Source organism: Pectinophora gossypiella, chromosome 8, assembly GCF_024362695.1.
Source record: "Pectinophora gossypiella chromosome 8, ilPecGoss1.1, whole genome shotgun sequence".
NCBI lineage: Eukaryota > Metazoa > Arthropoda > Insecta > Lepidoptera > Gelechiidae > Pectinophora > Pectinophora gossypiella.
Window position 1 is genome coordinate 2,753,884 of NC_065411.1, and position 22,157 is coordinate 2,776,040.

Genomic DNA, 22,157 nt, shown 5'->3' on the forward strand with positions numbered 1-22,157 from the left:
CAACCCTGGTGTCAGGGTTATTATTGATCCGTCAAAGGATCTATTATTATTCTGATCAAAATAAAGAGAAGCAATATAGGTAGCAACATAATTCTATACCAAATCTAATCCAAATATCAAGTGACAATTATTTTTATAGATGTCTCTGTCATTATATTATATTTTTGAATAATTATGTAACCGTGTAATGAGAAAATAGGTAATTATCACGTTAAATCTGTACAATTGGAGATGTCCTTAGAGAATGTTTAGTACGATCTACTCTGAACCGGCGCGTGTGAAGCGATTGATGAATGTGGAGGAAGCAAGAGAAGTGTGTAAGGATCGAAGCAAATGGAATTCTATAGTCTCTGCTTACCCCTTTGGGAAATATAGTAAGTAAGTATATGTACATATGGTGGCGCGATGTCCGTACTTCACTCAATACTCAGGTCTCACAGAATACCAGCGTCGCGGCTCACGCCGCGGCATAAGCTGAGTGAGGACCTTTTATACGGGACACCATCCACTACACATGGGTAAGCCGACATGACGTCACATTTTAATTTAGGTATAAGTTTCTGTGTTCGTTTTCCATGTTTCTATATAGAAAATATTTCGTGTGTGCGTTGACTTCTGATGTGATGTCATTATAATGTATATATGTCACCGTAAAATTGTAAATAACGTTCTCGTGTAACTATCTCGTGAGATTGGTAACTGTCGAAAGATTATGAATCATAACATATTGCATACAATTTAACGCATTATTTTTCGGTAGATTATAATTTATCGAACTGAAACCGTCAAATTGTGAAACGAAACGCACCTCGCGCGCTGATTGGTTGAACGGCATGTGCTTCGCGCCGCCATGTTTGTTTCTTAATTCGTTTGTTGTCGACTGTAACGGTCTACTGTAAGGCCGACCAATCAGAGACAGCCTTCGGACAGTTAACAATTTGACAATTGTAAGATTGTGATTTAACAGTTTCACTTCGATAGATTATGATCTGACGAATAATAATACGTTAAATTGTAAGCAGTATGTTACGGTTCACAATTTTTCGACAGTTCACAATCTCGCGAGATAAATTATAATCTAACGTTATTTACAATTTTACGGTGATATATGTGATCCGTGTCTGTGGTGTCCTAAATAATAAATGTTTCTTTCTTTCTCTTTCTTTCTTAAATAGGCGTGAGTTTATGTATGTATGTATCTAAATATGTATAACGCCGTCTGTATTGTTCTTGGGGAACGTACTCTGGAAAATCCCCCATTGGGATACAGTCGTGAGCTTGTACATACATACATAAACTGCCTATATACGTCCCACTGCTGGGCACAGGCCTCCCCTCAATCAACCGGAGGGGGTATGGAGCATACTCCACCACGCTGCTCCACTGCGGGTTGGTAAAGGTGTTTTTACGGCTAATAGCCGGGACCAACGGCTTAACGTGCCCTCCGAAGCACGGAATCATCTTACTTTTTCGGACATTCAGGTGATTCAAGCCTGAAAAGTCCTTACCAAACAAAGGACAGTCTCACAAAGTGATTTCGACTACGTCCCCATCGGGAATCGAACCCGGACCTCCAGATCGTGAGCCTAACGCTCTAACCACTAGACCACGGAGGCTGTTGTAAGCTTGTAATGTGTGTTATGTTATGACATTGTGCAGTACCTATTGCACTTATAGTGTTTTATTAAAATAGCACCACGCCTGTATCTTCAAAGAGGTAGGCAGAGGTGTATAGTATAAACACCCACTCCTCACCAGCTATGATTAAAGCCCATGTAATTGGAGGCGAGCCTATTGCCATATAGTGTATAATGTACATGTGTATGTAGTGTAGTGTATAGTATGTGTGTGTGTGTGTGTGTATGTGTAGTGTCTGTGTGTGGGTATTTAATTTGACTATGTTATATATTTTATTAACATTGTAACTATATTTAAAATTAATCCATGAAAATAAATAAACTTAAAGCACTATAAAGGGTGTTAGTGACATCGTAACGAAAACTTTGAGGGATGATTCAGACCATGATTCTGAGTCGATATCAAGTGGATTTTTCCGTCGCAAAAATCATGTATTTTTTAGTTTTTTTAAATTATTTTCAATTCTATACTTTTGCGATGGAAAATTCCACTTGATATCAACTAAGAATCATGGTCTGAATCATCCCTCAAAGTTTTCGTTACGATGTCACTAACACCCTGTATAGTGTGTAATAATTATAAATATATTATCAACAAATAAGATAGATAATAAGATAAGATAAGCTGACGAGGAGTGACTGTGTATACTATTGTATACTTCTGCCTACCCCTTTTAGGGATATAAGCGTAATGCTATATTTTATATATAGAGACACATACACATATATATTACCTAGTGTAGTATATATATACTAGGTAATTTTCTTTAAGCGCGAAAGTGCGATTTATCTTAATCCCAACTTTGGAAAAGTTGAGAACAATCAGCGAACGTAATCGCTTGCAATCACTTGGTAGACTTTAATAAAATGTGTAGAATAATTTTAAACGTAATTCAATTTAAGTTAAAATCTTCATCATCTCCCTAGCGTTTTCTCGATTTTGTGGAGTCCGCTTACCACTAAGTATTAGGTATTTAAGTTTATTGAATAGCGATGGAAAGTTACTACCACGGAGTTCTTAAAGATATTTTTTAAAGATAATATAATATATTATTTATCTAACACTAAAATCTTGCATATAAACTAATCGAAATCCTAATTATTGAATTAGAATTTTCTATCATAGAGATTATATTTTAATGATAATTATATCATGAATATGTCATTAATATCAAAAAGTTTCATTTAGGTTGGCATTATAGATTTCTCTAATGATTACTTTTGTAATGGTTAATGTCTAGATTCTATATGTGCCCAAATTTTCTGACTTCTATGTAGATTCTCTTCCGAATTTCTCCATGTTTTTTAATGATTCCTATCTTTTTATTTTCTCCCAGCCTGTCATTGAAGCAACACGTTTTTATAAGTACGTGATATTTATATAATGTCTTTTATGAGGACTTTACGAATCTCAATATGGTAACCCTACTAGCAATTCGCAGAAAGTCTAATAAAGTAATACTTAGGTTATTTTATTTATTTAGTTTAGGAAAGTTTATTTGTTGTATTTAAAAGGAAAAAATCTCAAACGATCTCAGTTAGCACCCATGAGAGTGGGCTTTCTAATTACAAACACGTCCTCTCTATATTTAGAACTACAACTGCAAATTGCTCCCCCCTTTCTATTAAGTAGCGTCCTCAGATGTTCTCTTTAAGGACTAGGAGATATGCGTTTGAAGTGTGGGTGTTTGTGTGTGCTATCGAATTGCCAATGTGGCGCCCAACATAGGGTAGATACTCTACGTGGGTGAAGTCCAAATTCAATAGACTAGTTTCCAACTAGACAAATCAGTCCTTATTTAGTTATCAGAATTTCATCATTTTATCTTTGACCAAGGAAACTTCCCAATTCAAGATAATCCACCGAGGATTCCAAATGTCAGAACTTCAAAAGTAGAACTTGGAATAATTTGAATGCCTACAATATTTGAATCTTATTTTTAAGAGCCACGCTCTTGTCGGTGTAGCATTCTTCATTCTCGTCGATCAAACGCCAATTGTTTGACTTCCTCATAAGACAAGAAAAAAACAAAAAAAATCCAATAATGCAGTGCTCCAATGCATTAACTTCTTTCACCCTAAGGTTGCCTGGCAGAAATTGCTATTTAGCAATAAGGCCGCCTATTGTACTTGTGTTTTTATTCGTATGTTTATGTCCTTTGTATATGTCGTTGTGCAATAAAGTATTATTGATTGATTGTTTTGATTGACAAGACGTTCACCTTCTCTTTAATTTGTTCCTTCTAACCTCTCCATGATCTTTCCCTTCCCCTCTTTCCTTCTAGCTTCCCTTTTTTGTTTTTTTTTTTTTAATAAATTTGTCGTGTCTTTTTAAGTGTGTTTGTGTTATTATTTTAATCTGAGTTATTTACTTCGGAAAGGAACTCTCACTTCTTAAAGTACTCAGAACTTATTGCTGTCGAGTTTCAAAACTCCTTGGCAATATAAATTCCGAACTGTACTAAATCAATAACATAAAAAAACAATCGTAAATTCGGGGTCCATTGTGTATATTTTTAAATATTCATGAATTGGTTTTGTCAAAGCATTTGTAGAATAGGTTCTTTATCTGAATTTCTTATAGCGTTGACCGCGACTCCTCGAACGACGATTCCCGCTATGGCGAGTCTCTTTACGGCGAGTGGCTTGAAGTCGCGCGATTTTTTTTTTGTATAGTACAGTCATGGTAAAAACTGTTTGGAAATCAGCTTTTCAACAATTCTGAAATATCTTAGATGTTTTTGTTTCGGTACCTACATAGAATCGTGCGCACGTGTATCAAAAGATTGATGAATAAGGAAGAATTCCATGTCCAGTAGATATAAGTTATGTAGATACGTTTTCACTTCACTTTCACATCTCGAATAAAGTCTTTAATAAACAATTTAATATTTTATAATGTAAAGGCGAGAGATAACCGGTTAAGTAGCAATGGAGAAGGTGCAAGGTATACTTTACCGATATACCTTTTCAAATTTTAATGAAAAATTGGCATGAACGATAAAAAAAAATAAGAAAAGGACAATATTTACTTACATTTAGAAATGGAATTAAAAGTCAATTTTGGTTTTAATTCACATGTTTAACTGCACACTAACCAGGAACCATACACGGTACAAAAAGTAACATTATTATTATTTAAAAATAATATAAACATCTATTGTTATAGATCTTTTTTATCACATGTTTTTTTAAATGCTACTTGTGAACGCACTATAAATTGTAATTATTCTTTTTTTATTTAATAATAAAATTTACTCAGTTTTAAATATACATAGCTACACTTTGCACGTAATGCACACCTTTTTGTTTTGTTATTTATTTTATAGTTTTTTTCACGACTTTTTTCTTTTTTTTTTTTTAATTATGAAATGGAGGAGGTGTGTTGGCATTACAATGGCCGCCACTACTGAAGTAATGTTAACAAGTTTATTGCCTGATACGAAACACTGATAAGGGTAACTCGTAAACTAACACACTTACCTACTTAATACAGGTTAGAATTTAGATGAATGTCTATGTTCATTTAGTATAGATATTTTATCTTAAGTGCAGATTACTTTCGAAAGTCTGCTACAATGGGAATTTTATCATAAGTTATTATATAGTTTAACACGTTGAACGCCAGACTAAAATTCATGGTCTAGCCAGTGAGTTGCGGGACAGATGTCAAATGGTAGTCACTGGTGTTTGGCATCTTGGAAAATAATGAGTAAGTAAATCGCGTTTTCCTTAAGCGGCCTATTATTTTTTAGTTATATCCAGATAATATCCACAAAAAACAAAAAAAAATATTTTTTTGGCGTGGCCCCAGGGGCAAGACCGTCGCCGGGCATATGGTATCCGTCGTGGCGTTCAACGTGTTAAGCCTATTTAGGTAACACAAAGGGTTATTGATTACGCCTTCTTATCATCTCCAATGTACATCGATAACTGTTTATTCTCTGTTTGAATAACATAACATAAGCCCACGACTATATCCCAACTGGTGTAGTCAGACACATCCATTACAAGATGAAGTAGGTACCCACGCCTCACCGAGCTTTCTGTTAGTTCAACGTGAAAGGTTTTCTGTTCAGCGTCGTCACTCCACCATTGAGTGTCCGAAACCTGGAGCAAATGACAATCAACGGAGAAGACCTAAAGCATGTACACAAGAGAGTTTTAGGACTGTTTTCGCGAGTAAGCAGTATAAATGTATCAGTTCATATTTATACAACAAATTAGACCAAGAAATTCAAATATCATCTTTAAATAAATTCGAACTAAAAAGAAAACTAAAAGCATTTCTTGAGAGATTAGATTACGACGAAACGGAAATACTGTTACATAGAGGCGAGTAGTAGCCTTTGATTTACTTCATTGTATACTAAATCTACACGTCATTAAAACTGGCACTAACTAACACGCAACACAAGCAGTCTCATATACAAACCAATTTTTATATAGTATAGTAATTCGCAGGCAGTGGCTGTCTTGTCGCTGACAGACTTCCGAACCCAAGACTATGTCGTAGGGCTGCCCCAAGCGCATGTACACATTCCTACTCACACACACGCACACACACACACACACACACACACACACACACACACACACACACACACACACACGCAAACCCACACACTTACACATACACACAACACACTCAAACACACACATATATATTCACATATCTCACACAGGCATAAATTCTTTTGTTAATTTTAATTTTCTCTTTCATTTATTCAAATTGCTAATCTTGTAGGCAATTGCTCTTAGTTACAACAGAATCCTTGTAATGGTTGTATATTGTTATAATTACTCGGACGGATGAACACTGACTCCCATAATACAGATTCACTCTAGTTTGGGAGTTCAGAGGTCATTGTCTCGTGTAAAATTGAAACAGCCACACATTGTAAAATTTATTTTTTAGCTACCTGTGTATTAGGCTATTTGAAATAAATAAATATTATTATTATTATTAAAGGTGGCCGTATCGCCGTCTATAATGCTCGAGCCAACTGCGTTCGTGAAAACTGCACCGAGATTCGAACCGACGCTCCTCTATTGAGCAACAAGCCGGAGAACCACAGGGCCACAGTGACAACAAGTTCACAAGTATGTTTGTTCACACTTGAATAACAGAATTTTCTTTATACCTACAAGGGAAATGTAAACTGAAAGTAAGTTAGTCTAAGCAATATTAGTACCCAATATTCTAGATTGATGGCGCCGGAGTCGGCTTATTGACGGTACATAGATCGAAATGTACTCACATCGACCTATTTACGTGTTCGTTGACGGAATTCACGGAGTTATTAAATTCTTTAGTTAATCAGAAATCAGAATCATTTATTCAACGTAATTATCATGGATAAACTTGTTGAAGGTCAATGTAAAATTTTTGAATTTACGTCATTTCGCAAGGTGTTATTATGGCTGAGGAGAAGAAATGACAAGAAACTCCAACAGCAACACATCTTTTAAAAACCAATGAGGATATACATTACAAATTATTTAATAACTAGAGGAACACATTCAATACCAGACATTTTTATCATTTAGGTAGTCATTAATCTTATAATAAGCTTTTTTACATAAAGTAAGCTTCACATGAGCTTTAAATTTATTTTCTGACAAATTTAAAATATTATCTGGTATTTTATTGTAAAAATGTATACATAACCGCAAAAAAGATGAATTTAATTTACTTAATCTAGAATTTTGAACAACTGTGGTTAGGTTAGGTTAGTTTGGAATTGGGACTGCCTGTAATGTCTATGTAATTTGTGTTAATAAATAAATAAATAATTTCGCATGGATAGGAGGACAATTGTAAATTACAATGACAATTTGAAGTACATTGTGGAGTGTGTGATCACAAATATTTTGCAGTTTCGTATTAGCCACGTAATGAACAACAAATTGTCATTAATTTACAATTGTAAGTTTTATGAAACAAGCCCCCGGTGGTGTAATGATTAACATGGTCGTCTCGGTTTGGCAAGAGCTGCCGGTTCAAGTCCCGTCCGAGTCAGATTTTTTTTCTCTCTATGTAGGTAATAATATATGATGTTATAATATTGTCATTCTATAAATAAATTTCTGCGTAATAAAGTGTAATTCTGTTCTCTAAAACAAAAATAGAACCTAGCATGTCACAATAATTACGGTAGGATATTAAGCGTTTATTACACCTAATTAAAACACATAATAACGGGTTCTTACCGCGTTTAAATGGGGATATGAGACTCCCGATATTTCGACACTGTTGCAAGTGCCATGATCACGGGATGACACCCGCGCGGTAAGAACCCGTTATTATGTGTTTTAATTATGATAATAACCGCGTAAACTTAAAACAATGTTTATTACACCTCCTAATTAAGTGAGAAATTTGAGAGAAAACAGACAACTTTAATAGCAAGTACTTAGCTAAATATAAACAGCTTGATTGGGTGCTATATTAATTACTTGTTTGTTTGCTGGCTCAGGATAAAAAAATATTACATAGAATCCGTCTAGGTACACTGGCAATGTCCTAAAAAATTGCCTAAAAAGGGCCCCAGTCCGTACACACATTTTGTTCTTACCGTGTGCTGCCTTGCCTCGTGCGAGCGAGTGAGACAGATAATGAAGGCGCTCTTTACTCTTTAACGGCTTAATAGGCCTAAGTAACCTATAGATGTAAGGCCAGTTTAAAACCATTAAACCAATCCGTTAAAAAAGGAAAAAAACCGTTTAAAACCGAAATCAACCATTTCAGATTTTAAAAATTACAATTGATTATTTTATACCTCTTAAAACTCTTAAAATATATTATTTTCTCGAAAAATCTTTATACATATACATAGTAGTAAAAAACACATTTGTCTTCAATTACTTATTTTAAATTTCGCGCAAAAACGATTGGTTACGTGACATTTTGCACTTTACATTTCACGGGACGTCACATTTCAGCAAACAAGGAAACTGTCAAGCAGTATAACGTTAGCCCTACTGACAGATGTTTATTGTTTATTTTATGAAATGTGACGTCACAAGAAACTCAATCATGACCGAGACTTGACTAGTTGTAAACTAGCCTATTTTCACTAACACAATTGGCTCGAACATCGTAGGTTTAACTTTTATATTTTGGAGGCCTGGGAGACACTGTGTCCAGATTACGACCGTCCTTCTAACCCTGCCAGCCAGCAAGCTTGGGACGAAACCGTATCCAAGCATTTCTCATCCGGGCTCATTGAGGAGGCCGTGGGTGCGGATGAAGCCAGGTTGCGCGCTGCTGCCAGTCCGGAGTCAGGACTCTGGCTGAGTGCTTTACCCTCTCCACATATGGGCACTCTGCTAGATAATGACTCCATACGGATCGCAGCGGCGCTGCGGCTGGGGTGCAACATATGCGAGCCTCATCGATGTGTTTGTGGCAGCATGGTCGAGGCGAATGGACACCATGGCTTGGCATGCAATAAATGCGCAGGTAGAATGTCTCGTCACCAGACAATCAATGCCATATTAAAACGAGCCGTGGCGTCAGCGGGTGTGCCGTGCGTTCTGGAGCCGCCAGGTTTGTCCCGTTCTGACGGTAAGCGGCCGGACGGTCTCACGTTGATTCCGTGGAAAAAAGGGCGATGTCTTGTGTGGGACGCCACATGCGTTAGCACGTATGCGGCTTCTCATATAAGAGGAACCAAACGTGCTGCTGGCTCAGCAGCCGAGGCAGCGGCCGGTCTCAAGCACGGTAAGTACGCCAACCTGGAATCGACGTATGACTTTGTGCCGTTTGCCGTCGAAACGGCGGGGACTTGGGGTTCTGAAGCGAAGCGCTTTATCATAGAGGTGGGTAAGCGGCTAAGGGAGCAGGGGGGCGACTCCCGGTCCGGGCATTACTTAGCGCAGCATATTTCTCTCGCCATCCAACGGGGCAACGCTGCGAGCGTGATGGGCACATTCGGTCGAGAGGTGATAAAAGGGAGCATTTTTAATTGAGCTTTTTAATTTAGTTTTAGTAGTATAGTTTTAATCCTTATTTTTGCGTTTATTACCTATTCTTATTTTTTGTAAACTTGTTTATTACTGTTTTTTATTATTGTTTCTATTATGAGTAAATAAAATTTTAAAAAAATATATTTTATATTTATATTTACTTAAATTTATTTTAGCAATTCAAAATAGGCAATGTATTTATTTTTCCAATGTGTGGGTAGCATTTTTTACCTGAATAAAGAAATATTATTATTATAACATGAAATATTTTACAGTACAAAATACTGTAGATTTTTCGTTTTGCGTTGAGAGTTCTAAGAGAAGAATTGTGAAAATACGATTGATTGAAGTGTGTATGACTAGGTACCCAATTCAGGGTTAGATCGCTCGAGCACATCTGTCTGGGTCACTTGATGGCACAAACTGGGTCGGTTACGTCATATGAGAACTCCCACAGCCATATCGTATTTTTTTTTTCTTTTTTTTTTTTGACGTGACTTATTGTTGATTTGCCGCAGATGGCATTAAATACTTAAATATTATAGGTAAGTATGAAATTTGCATTTTCTAGATACTTAGTGCGTCTCTGGAAACTGTATTCTAAATTCATAATTATTATATTTAATTTTATTCATTGACTGCCCAAAAACACATTTTTTTCTTAGAATCTTGTCTGGCTTGGCTATTAGGTACCTATATAAAGTAGATTCAATTTTCATTTCTGCTAATTTTAATTTCACTATTTCGGTTATTATGAGACATTCGACATTTCTAAGAAAATTCGTTACCATACTCTCTTTATTTTGATCAGAATAATAATAGGTCGAATTAATCATAATAGGAGGATATCCGAATTATCATAGGAAATTACTTTTTACACCCAGGCACAATTCTATCTTCCACCCAATATTATTCTGATCAATATAAAAATGATAAAAGATGCATATACGTCTGTTATCCATGAAATTAGAAGGGAAAGGGTAAGGTGTATAGCGCCATACATACATACATAAACTCACGCCCGTAATGGGGTGGGCAGAGCCACAAGCAATCAAAGACAACTTGCAACCACTGTTGATATGATGTCGTAAGCTGGATATGATGAACCATATGGTGATAAAGGATCAGCCTATCGCCCATAACATTAGTCCATCATGTTAGAGGACACAATCCCTCTGTCGGTTTTTACGACATGCCCGGGAAGACAAGCAGCTGAACGTGTTCTAACTAACTAACTAAACTGCCTATATACGTCCCACTGCTGGGCACAGGCCTCCCCTCAATCAACCGGAGGGGGTATGGAGTATACTCCATCACGCTGCTCCACTGCGGGTTGGTGGAGGTGGTTTTACGGCTAATAGCCGGGACCAACGGCTTAACGTACCTTCCGAAGCACGGAATCATCTTACTTTTTCGGACAATCAGGTGATTCAAGCCTGAAAAGTCCTTACCAAATAAAGGACAGTCTCAGAAAGTGATTTCGACAATGTCCCCATCGGGAATCGAACCCGGACCTCCAGATCTTGAGCCTAACGCTCTAACCACTAGACAATAGAGGCATAGAACGTGTTCTATGTTTTTTATTTGTACAGCGCCATCTATATTGTTTTTGAGGAACTTAAACTGGAAAGTCCCTCATTTTTTTATGTATTTTTTGCATTGAGAGTAGATAACATGTACTTATTTACTCCCTTTAATCTTATTTATGTCGGGATAAAGGTTTATCCCTTGACTGCCAGAGAGCATCGAGATAAGAATCGCGATCAGATTACATACATAAGTTTATGATTTATCCTTACTCCGATTTACACCCAAACGTAATCCACACTAATAGATCCACACGAAATACCTATCTAAAATATGATAAATGCGAAAGTAACTCTGTCTGTCTGTCTGTTACCTTTAACCCGTAAGCAAGTTAGATCAAATTTGGTACGGAGACACTTCGTTGGATACTTGGAGAAAAACGTTTGCCAGTTTTTATCCCACATTCCCGAGAAATGCATTTTTCGATGGTGAATGACCTAACCTGTATTGAGCTGGTTTTCCCTTCGCGAGTTGGAAGGTCAGACAGGTAGTCGCTTCTGTAAAACACCGGACCTGTCAAATCTTCACGTTAGGTGAGCGTACCCTGTGAAAAACAGGATAATGCTAGGGAGATGATGAGTTTTTATACCGGAAATCATCTCCTAAGGCGAGCTAGCTTCTAGCCTTCGGAAAGATAATTATTGTGTTAATTATCAAATGAAAGGGCTTAATTTGTACATTTCAAATATGTACATATTACTAGCCTTTACTTGCAGGTGTTCTTGTATTTACTCGATAAATAAAATTCAAAATTCAGAAATATCTTTATTCAGTAGGTGACATAGTTACACTTTGAATCGTCAATTTTTACATAACGAACGTCTCATCCGCCTAAAACTACTGCAGCTTCTCACAACCTGTATAGCCGGGGAAAAGAAGCTGCAAGAAAAACCTCGGCACAGGGCCCTAGACGTACTTTAAAAAAATAAAATAAACATAAAATACGTTAAATTGATAATGGTCAGACATGTTCCGGATACGTTTTATCTCCAAAGCTTGCATAAAACACGTGTTGGGAGCACGTTATCTTAAGAAATAAGACCCCAAAATAATGTACTCAAACAAAAAATCAATTTTAAAAACTAAAACCAGGCTACGGAAAATTGCGCTCTAAAAGGTACGAAACAAGAAATTATGTATACTTATTTCTCTGAAATTCTTCCGACTAGTGATGTTTAAAAGTGGTCGTATGCCAATGTGTCCTAAGATTTTGCTTACCATGGCATAAGACCACGGCTATATCTATTTCAGAGAAAATATTCTATTTTCTTGTTTCAAAGTTTTTTAGTTTTATTTTTTAAACTTGCTATTTTCATTGAAATCGATCCAGCTGTTATGCCATGAAAAGGTAACAGACAGCCACCTTCTTTCCATATTGATAACTAATTCGTATTTTCTATTACATGATTGGTGATTTTATAAAAGGATCAGCTGCAAGGAATCTTAATTGGCTAATTAAAATATTTTATTACTGCTCAGCAACAACAAATACTTCAGGATCCCGAAACCGGCGTGGTCGGCGATCTTACTAATTCGGCGATTACCGCTATCGACCCTCTATGGTCGATTAATAAATTCTTTCAAATATGATCCCCTCAGTCGACGCTCTGAGCCGACGTTCGCGCCCAACTGCACCCTCAGGCCTGTTGTCTTAATTTTTTACCGGGTGAGAGCTCTCAGTTGATGCCATCTGCGGCAAATTTGCAATGCGTAAGTCACGTCAAAAAAAATATCCATTGCAAGGTTTTGTCAACAAAAATCATATCCGAATATGATTTTTTTCTAAACGGCGGCGCTTACGAGGTTTTCTCTATAAGGCGACGAAATAAATATGTGGAAGTACCCTACCTTTAAACACAATTCCTTCTCGACCGATGCACTTCACAACACAATTCACACTTCGAAGTAATTAATAGAATTACTACAATAGAACTGTAGTTTTACTAACTTGTTCTCTGTTACAGAGCGATGGACCGTTCACTTACTTGTCAGAATGAAATAACAACCGTTCATTCGTTTCAATTATTACTGTATGTGCATTAGGGCATGCACACACGTACGATGTGATTGACGATTCGAAGAACATACCTCACCTTACCATTCATATCAGGGCCTGGGCAGATCCATAGTCTCCAAAAGACAAACCTAAATTGCATTGATTGATTGAATGATAATTAAAATAAATAAAAAAGCCTATATACAGGTTAGTGACATCTTAACGAAAAATTTGAGGAATGATTCTAGACCGTGATTCCGAGATGATATCAAGTGAAATTTTCCGTCACAAAATTAATGTTTTTTTTTTGTATTTTTAAATTATTTTCAATTCTATACGTTTGCGATTGACATATAGGTAGCCATACAAGTAGGTATGAGTGTTAGTGACACCGTAACGAATACTGAGGGGGATGATTCAAACCATGATTCTGAGTTGATATCGAGTGGAATTTCCTCTCGGAAAATTCATGAAGATTTTTGTGCTTTTTTCCATACTTTTGCAGTTCCATACTTTTCTTTAAATTCCATTTGATATCAATTGAGAATCATGGTTTGAATCATCCCTCAAAGTTACGATGTCACTAACACTAAAACAAACACAAACACACACTAAACACTTTATATATCCCACAGGCCTCTTCTCAATCAAGGGATATGGGTAGGTAACCAAGCTGATACAGTGCGACGAAATCTCAGTCAATTTCTACGGGGCAGATCAAAAGCAGCTGTCCCTGTGATGCTGTCACGTTCGAATTTTATGTGTGTAGATAGTATTTGCTGCGGCTATCACTGAGCCCCGCGTTTCTTATCGCGTAGCGCGCGATAGCGTAATCCATACACCGAGTCCCAATATAATAGAAAAAAAATAAGCTCACGACTATATCCCAATTGGGGTAGTTAGAGGTACACCCATCGCAAGATAAACGTACTATTCTCAACGAGTTTTCGGTTAGACCAATGTGATAGGTGAACCGTATCGCCGCCTATAATGGTCGAGCCAACTGTGTTAGCGGAAACTGCACGTACGATAAATTAATACTCATTGATGCAAGTCCCGATACCGGGGTTAGATCCGGCGCCCCTCGTTTGAGAAGCAAGCCGGACCAAACCAAACCACAGGACCACACACACAGTGACCTATCCACGAGACCACAGTGTCCTAATGCAGTAGAGGATATATATTGTTTTTTTTTACAAGTGAGTACCTACATTATATTCTTCACAGTATACAATCGCCCTAACCGTGTCGGTGTTATCAGTCTGTGTTTATTGCCCCTCTGATCTCCGATACTCTATCTCTAACAGCACCATAAAACATACGACAGCTGTATAGACTGTATTTATTAGATAATTAATGTATTTTTTAGTCTTTATTATATGGTCAATGTTCAGGAAAATACAAGATAGAATAGGTATTGTATTGTTCTCTGTAGATGTAGGAAATACTTAGATATTTGTTTACTTTATTCCAATTATTTGAATGAAGGAAGGTACCTACGTTATAAATTTTCCCGATTTACACTGAATAAACCAAAGTAAGTAGATTAAAGTACTTACTCCAATCACGCGCGACCTCCATCACGTGAAGGATGTCTTAAAGTCAAGTCGAAGTACAGTCTATAAGGGCTAAAACTGTAAACAAACACATAAAGAGTAGTTTTGTATGTGTTATCAAACATATTTTAATATTTATAAAACAGTACCGACCCAGAAACACACACACATACACACACAGGGGATCATGGAAATAAAAAACAGCGGTCTCATAAAAAAAAATGTGTTTTCAAAATTAATTGTTGTTCACTACTCAATCAATCTTTAGAATTAAACAAACACAGAAACATCTTAGAATAAATTAAAATAATAATCAGTAAAAGTTAGAGCCCATCAGCGTAGATTTGACATTTATCTCAACATCCCTTGGGTGACTGTTATCCAAAGTTACAAATTCCGCTTATCATAGCGCCTGGCTATATTTCCGTAGCAACAAAGTTAAAACACAAATTAGGCCAGACGTTAGTTACTTCATGCATGACGGCTCGACGACTCGACGACAGACGTTGGCATAAGCGTATATAGTATTATGGTTTATTCTGTGGTCATAAGGGCCCCAGGCTAGCACTTTGTAGGCGCCCCTCGATTTTATGATTACCACCAGACGGGTACAGATGATTTTTCCTTTTTCTTCTCTTCTTTTTCTATCGATGTCGCGCAACATTGCAATTTTAGAGAGTACAAATAGGGAGTATTATAGTATGTAGGAGTGATCAAGTGGAAAGGGCGCATAAATAAAATACAGAAATTTTTCGTTTACTAGGTTTTATACGAGCATGCGCCCCTAGGCGCAGGTTACCAAATAGTAACTACTTACCCCTAGGCACGTGTCAAGATAATCCGTTACTGGGCTGTCTACTTCCTTAACCACATTCAAAATTAAAGGTCCCAGATTTAATTCCAGGTCGGATCAAATTACAAATACTTTTCCAAATTGATTCCGGTCTAGTATTTCCGTCGCTAATCCGTATAAAAGGGGTCTTATTAGTTTAAATCAATTTGCAACATTAATCAATTACATCATTTCAAGTTGTAGTACAATATTATGTAAAAATAACCATAGAATTCTTAACTTTTACCGGCCCTCCCACCTACGTGGGCCATGCCTGTAGTTATTTTTAAACCCTCGATATGAGAACCTTACGTAATTAATGACTGGTTGATTAATGGCTTTATTTTATTTATATTACTGGGTATTAATGGTTTTATTTTTGAGCTCACGATTCGTAGGTCCTAGGTTCGATTCTCGGTGGGGACATATCACAAAAATTACTTTATGGTTCCTAGTTTGGTTAGGACATTACAGGCTGATCACCTGATTGTCCGAAAGTAAGATGATCCGTCCTGCGGAAAGCACGCTAAGCCGTTGGTCCCGGTTACTACTAACTGATGTTAGTAAGTAGTCGTTATATGAGCCATGTCAGGGGCCTTGGGCGGCTCAATAGTAACCCTGACACCAGATAGAAGAACATACATACATACATACATAAACTCACGCTTATTTCCCACCGGGGTAAGCAGAGACTATAGAATTCCATTTGCTTCGATCCTGACACACTTCCACCAGATAGAAGAAGAATGGCCTTATCCTAGGGACACATATCGTTAAAACTAAAACAATCTAGAGCTTTTTTGTTAGTATGTAGTACCTACTTAAATATCTTAAAATGAATACACGTGCAGCCATTTGCAAAGACGCCACCATCATTTTGTCAAGACTGTGGGCAATGATGATAAAGATAAATTCTGTCAGGGTTAGCAGCGCAAGCGGTTTAGCGTTGAGGTTGCAGAGAAATAAAAAATCACCACATCACATTCCACTGTTGGGCAAAGGCCTCCCCCTCTTCTTTCGTACCCTCCCTGTATCGGGCATCGTTCCGCCACAAATACAATACAATACACAACAAATACACAAATACACACACAAATACAATATATACAAATACAATAGTTATAATATAGAAGAGAAAATTAGTATACACGTTAGTCAATGGAAAAATAGTAAGTGAAAATAGAACATGCCACTGTCATACACAGCAATTTAAATAAATAAAACAGCCAGCAAGAAACCTTGCTTTTGATATAAACCTCAATAAATTCTGTTATGACGAATAGAAGTATGAAGGCATAGTGATAGGTACTGATAGGTCAATGACTTCAATCCAACCATTGTTTCGTATTTATGATGATACAATACGAGTAGGTACAAGTTGTCTTCGGCTATAAAAGGTAGTTTATTCTAAGGCTGCACGCTGCATCTGAAATAAACAATAACAGGACAACGACAATATGGAACCCTGCTTTGTTATACAATAACCCAGTTTAAAGGGGTGACCCAGATGTCTGTTGTCTACCTAGAAACACATTTCTCACCTCGGCAGCTGAAAGCTCACATAATATTTTAAATTAACTTAGGGGATTCTCACACGATGCGGATTTTGTAGCAACGCACCGCGCGACTTCGCTACATGTTCATAGTCACCATGAAGCAGTCAATAATAAACGTAAATCATGTTAATTACCTAAACAGCCAACCAAAACTACCAAAAAGTTTTCTTCGTTTCAAATAATAACATCATCAAAACGTAATTTGGAATAACAAACTCCAGTCCAGACGAATTAACTCCGCGAGAAGTGTACGGTTCATTACAAGCATCGCTTTTTATTAAGCATGCACCATTGCGCTGTATTCAGTATCGGATTTACTCTCTAAGCATTTTCTAAGGGCAACAAGTCCTATGAGCACGAAGTCCATAACCCCTTTCTGATATCTACCTTTACCCCCTTTCTGACTAGGCAAAATGAAATTCTACCATCCTCCATACCGAGTGCAAACAAAATGAAATTATTTAAATGCGATATGAAAAAAAAACGAAACCTTTTATAAAATACTTCCATACAAAAACTCACGCCGATAATTCCTAAATGAGTACGTAAAGCCACAAATGAGTACTAAACAGGATACAATTTGCTCCCACTTTTCATATAACCTTATATGGATACGACGTAGATAAAATCAATCACCCATAAATGTTGGAATATCCACCACGTTCAAATGCACGCAATCCTTCAATCTGTGTTTACAGTATGCCAATAACGACATACTTACTGCTGAAAAAACGCAATATCCATACATACATTATTTATATTTATATAAGTATATATATACGCTGGAAGAAATGTCTTTGTTTAGAGATAAGCTTGCCTGTACTATCTGTTTTCTTTGTATGTTTCTTGTGTCCGTTTTATTGTGTACAAATAAATAAATAATAATAATATCTACAAAAAAACTTAGGACACTCAAAACTTAATCCGCCACTGGTTATAACTAAGTATTAAATACACATACGGCGGTAATAACCTTAAAACTAACCATAGTATAAGTAACCATAGACGAGGTTGTTTCGGATTGGAATGAACTCTTGCCAGCCCAAATGGAAAAGTGTATATAAAAGGATAAAATTATGAGATACCTAACGTACATGCTCATATTTTTTTTTCGGTGCTACTAACCTTTTTGAATAGAAACCTAAGGCAATAACCGATTTAGTCATGCTTTCAATATAATAGGTACTTAGGACTTAACATCATTAATATAGTTTATTAGTATGTATTACCTACATCATCATCATCATGTCGTCCAAGCCGTATCCGGCGACGGCGACTCCTAAATAATTAGCTACAATTAAGTAGTCGGATGCTTTTTAAATTATAGCTTTCAGTTTCAGCTAGTAGCTATATTATGTCATGGCCAGCTCTTAGAATTGATCATTTCATACTTAACATGTCGTAGGTACCTATGTACCTACATGCCTAATATATAAAGAGATTGATGAATACATTTTTTAGTATCTTTTAGTATATTTTTTGGTACATACTTAGATAAGATTTTTCTACAGCAAATATAAATCACGAGTTTATTTGCAAAATCGCGTCAATAAGTAAATATTTTTTATTTATTTAGGGAGGAACGTTTCTATAAACATTGCGTTTCGAGGACAGGGTGGAGTAGGTACCTACATAATTTTGATTTCTTTATTGAATTTAGGTGAAGTTTTCTAAGAGCAAAGTAAGGTCAAAGTAGGTAGATACCTACTTACTTTATTTATCAGTGAAGTCGAGAACAAACGATAACGTATCCTAAATAATTTGATTTCATTTCTATCTTGCAATCTTCTTCGATGATATTAATTTTATTTCTCAAACCTTACATAATCGTCATTGCTAAAATTCCACAAGTTTGGTTTCGTTTGTAAGTAGGTACCTAATTATTTGTAATTCACGTAATTCAGTTTTCCCGCCCACGGTCAACTTTTTAAAACGTTTCATTTCACGTACCCATTAAAAATAATACATATACGTTTCATTACACCCAAAATATAAAATGACGTACCGTGTTTTTTATACATCATCACAACGTTATCAAATATTGAAAGTAACACCATGGTATAAGAAAACAAATACTTGGTCCTTGTAAGAAAACCAGGGCAGGGGGGTTAAAAGGTCACATCGAAACAATTCATCTAAAAGAGCAAAATTGCCATTTGGCATTTTTTTGCATTGCGCACTTAATTTTATATATGAATATACGATATTGCTTTTCTATATGAATTGCTTCGATGTGGCCTTTTTAACCCCCGCTCTACTTTACACTTCTACCAACGCTTGAAACAAATTAAAAAATAGCATTTTCAATCAGCTTGTCAAAAATTCTGTAACTTTTCATTATTTTGTTATTTCTCAGTACCTAAATAGACTATAAATATTAAAATCTTTGTTTATTCAATGGCGTTTACGACTAAAGACGTGATCCTCTCGGCGGATCATCCGAAATCTTTGCTGCTGCAGAAGCATTCCGATTATTTAGCTAGCTATGGTCTGAACAAAGATGACTATGAATATTGTATGACTGAATATCTTCGAATGTCTGGGATTTATTGGAGTTTGACCGCTATGGAACTCATGGGGCAGTCTTCAAGGTAAGCTGTCCATTATGTTATTCATACCCCATATAATATTTTCTCAAAAAACATTAGTTGACTAACCTAATGTTACTTTGAAATCATAAGTGTGATGAAATTTTTGTATGTATGTTTACCCAGGATGCCGAAAGAAGATATCATAGAATTCATCAAGTCATGTCAGGACAGTGAGAGTGGAGGCATATCTGCCAGTATTGGTCACGATCCTCACATGTTGTATACCTTGAGCGCTGTACAGGTTTGTACATTAATAATAATTATCATTATCAATTCACTAAATGATGGCAATTTATTTAGTAAATGTATGAACTTTATTAAAATGTCTTTTTTTTGGTAGGTATTGGCCATGTATGACAGACTAGATGCGATAGATGTGGATGGTGTAGTCAGATTTGTAGCTTCAATGCAACAAGAAGACGGCAGCTTTTTTGGTAAACAATCAACTAGTTCATGTTTGATTGGTTTATATTATTCCTTTATTATCTCCAAAAATGACACATGCATACATAGGAACTCAAAGACATAAAGAAAGAAATCTGTTGTCTGTAAGTTCAGTCTAACCTCGAGCATCACTGAATTAATTTGCATGCAGTTACTTTATTATTATGCTCTACATTTCTCGAAGAAGATTAAGAGTGATAACTCAACCCAAGGGAAGCAGATAAGAGAGCAGTTGGATCAGTTATTTATAAAAAAAGTATTTTCTTTTATAATTATTTATATTTTCATATTTTTTGGGTATGGCTACACATAATTGTTTTTATGTATAAAAAGTCTATTATAATTATGTTTCTTTCTCTACTACCTTATTAGCTCACAGCTAGCCTTAGGCACTGCTTAACCCTATTTCAAACTTAAAATAAAAAATACTTCTCTATTCATTCAGGTGATAAATGGGGTGAAGTGGACACAAGGTTTTCATTCTGCGCTGTAAACTGTCTCTCATTGCTCCAGAGACTTGATGCAATCAATGTCAACAAGGCTGTTGATTTTGTACTCAGTTGTATGAATTTTGATGGCGGCTTTGGATCCAAACCTGGCTCGGAAAGTCATGCTGGTAAGGATAAATAGTCTAAACTTTACAAATAATTTATTTATAGTCACAGCTGTTCAAACCCGATATAAAAATAAATAAAAAATAAGTTATTAAGGTGTTCATTCTAATTTGAAATAGAAATACAACACTTTGGCACTGGCAAATATGGTTGTAAGATTAGGCAAACCAATGTCATAAGCTAAAAGAAAAGATTTTGAAAATGAATTGCATTACAAATAGTATTTGTGGAGTGTTGTACTTTATTGGCGTTTTCTTATTTTCCCTAGGTTTAATATACTGCTGTGTGGGAACCTTGTCAATATGTAAGCGACTGGACGCGTTACACGCCGACGAATTGGCGTGGTGGCTGTGTGAGCGGCAGTTGCCTAGCGGTGGGCTCAACGGCCGCCCTGAGAAACTACCTGACTTGTGTTACTCTTGGTAAGTCTCAAATAAGATGCACCATTGTCTAAGCAGCATTGGCAGTTGCTGAAATCGCCAACTGTGACAGATAGGCGAACACAGTCGCACCCTTAGGTCACCACACGCTGCCCCGCGTTTCCCCGTTCATGGAGAAGCGGCGTGTTAAGTGCTTAATGTAATGTAATGTATACGTTATGTAACTACATAGCGGTTCTTGGCGCGTCACCCGGCGTGCTCTGCGCCGCTTGTCGCCGTGTGTATCCCTGAACGCGGCCTAAGCGGTCCTTCCTTATTAATAATACTTTAGTATAGTAATAATGATCCCACTGCAATGGGTAAAACCTCCCTTGGAAAGCAAAGCCTCATTTACTAAATATGTATTATGTATGCGAACTATGCGATGTCAAATTAATACATAGGGTTGCCATGATTTGTTTCTTCATCACTTTAAGATATTTTTATTCATCTCTTATTTTAGTGAATAATTATGAAAAATAATTAAAGTATTACTGACAAAATGATTTTGAAATGTTATGAATTATATAAAAACAAAGCTACTAATTATTTTTTTCTTTCCAGGTGGGTGATGTCATCACTGTCTATACTGAACAGGATACACTGGGTAGATAAGAAGAGTCTAGAACAATTCATCTTAGCATGTCAAGATGCTGAAACTGGAGGCTTTAGTGACAGGCCTGGGGACATGCCCGATCCATTCCACACACTCTTCGGTCTAGCAGGCTTATCGCTCTTAGGAAATACTAGCATTAAACCAGTCAATCCTATCTACTGTATGCCACAAGAAACAATAGACAGACTAAAGTTAGAACCACAAATCCTTCACATATAATTTAAGAAAAAATGTGATTTTTCAATCTATGTTTTTATTGAAAACACTACAATATATTTATTTCAATCATGTGCTTGTTTCAATACTAAATGTTATCTGGGTTGTTCTTCTTTTTTATC

General features: G+C 36.4%; 2 protein-coding genes across 3 annotated transcripts in view; one reads left to right on the top strand and one right to left on the bottom strand.

Annotated features, from left to right (window-relative positions):
- The window catches only part of LOC126368935 (galactokinase-like), a 59,374-nt gene extending 46,169 nt beyond the window's left edge, over positions 1 to 13,205 (bottom strand). The window contains exon 1 of one of the 2 annotated variants that reach the window (XM_050013182.1): positions 13,044 to 13,205. The gene's annotated coding sequence lies outside the window, so the exon portion shown is untranslated. Of the gene's footprint in view, positions 1 to 4,673; positions 4,811 to 13,043 lie in introns of those variants that run through there. The other variant, XM_050013183.1, reaches the window with a different exon arrangement.
- Positions 13,206 to 19,445: 6,240 nt separating this feature from the next.
- LOC126368956 (geranylgeranyl transferase type-2 subunit beta) lies at positions 19,446 to 22,107 on the top strand. Its single transcript, XM_050013222.1, has 6 exons — positions 19,446 to 19,726; positions 19,850 to 19,967; positions 20,067 to 20,160; positions 20,616 to 20,786; positions 21,053 to 21,206; positions 21,768 to 22,107. Exons 1-6 carry the CDS (start codon positions 19,533 to 19,535, stop codon positions 22,036 to 22,038), a joined length of 1,002 nt encoding a protein of 333 aa, XP_049869179.1. The 5' UTR covers positions 19,446 to 19,532; the 3' UTR covers positions 22,039 to 22,107.
- The last annotated feature ends 50 nt before the right edge of the window (positions 22,108 to 22,157 follow it).

Coding starts and splice junctions, on each gene's coding strand:
- LOC126368956 (XM_050013222.1), top strand. CDS start 19,533: ATGGCGTTTACGACTAAAGACGTGATCCTCTCGGCGGATCATCCGAAA. Junction 19,968..20,066: donor ATACCTTGAGCGCTGTACAG/GTTTGTACATTA, acceptor TTTTTTTGGTAG/GTATTGGCCATGTATGACAG. Junction 20,787..21,052: donor TGGCTCGGAAAGTCATGCTG/GTAAGGATAAAT, acceptor TATTTTCCCTAG/GTTTAATATACTGCTGTGTG.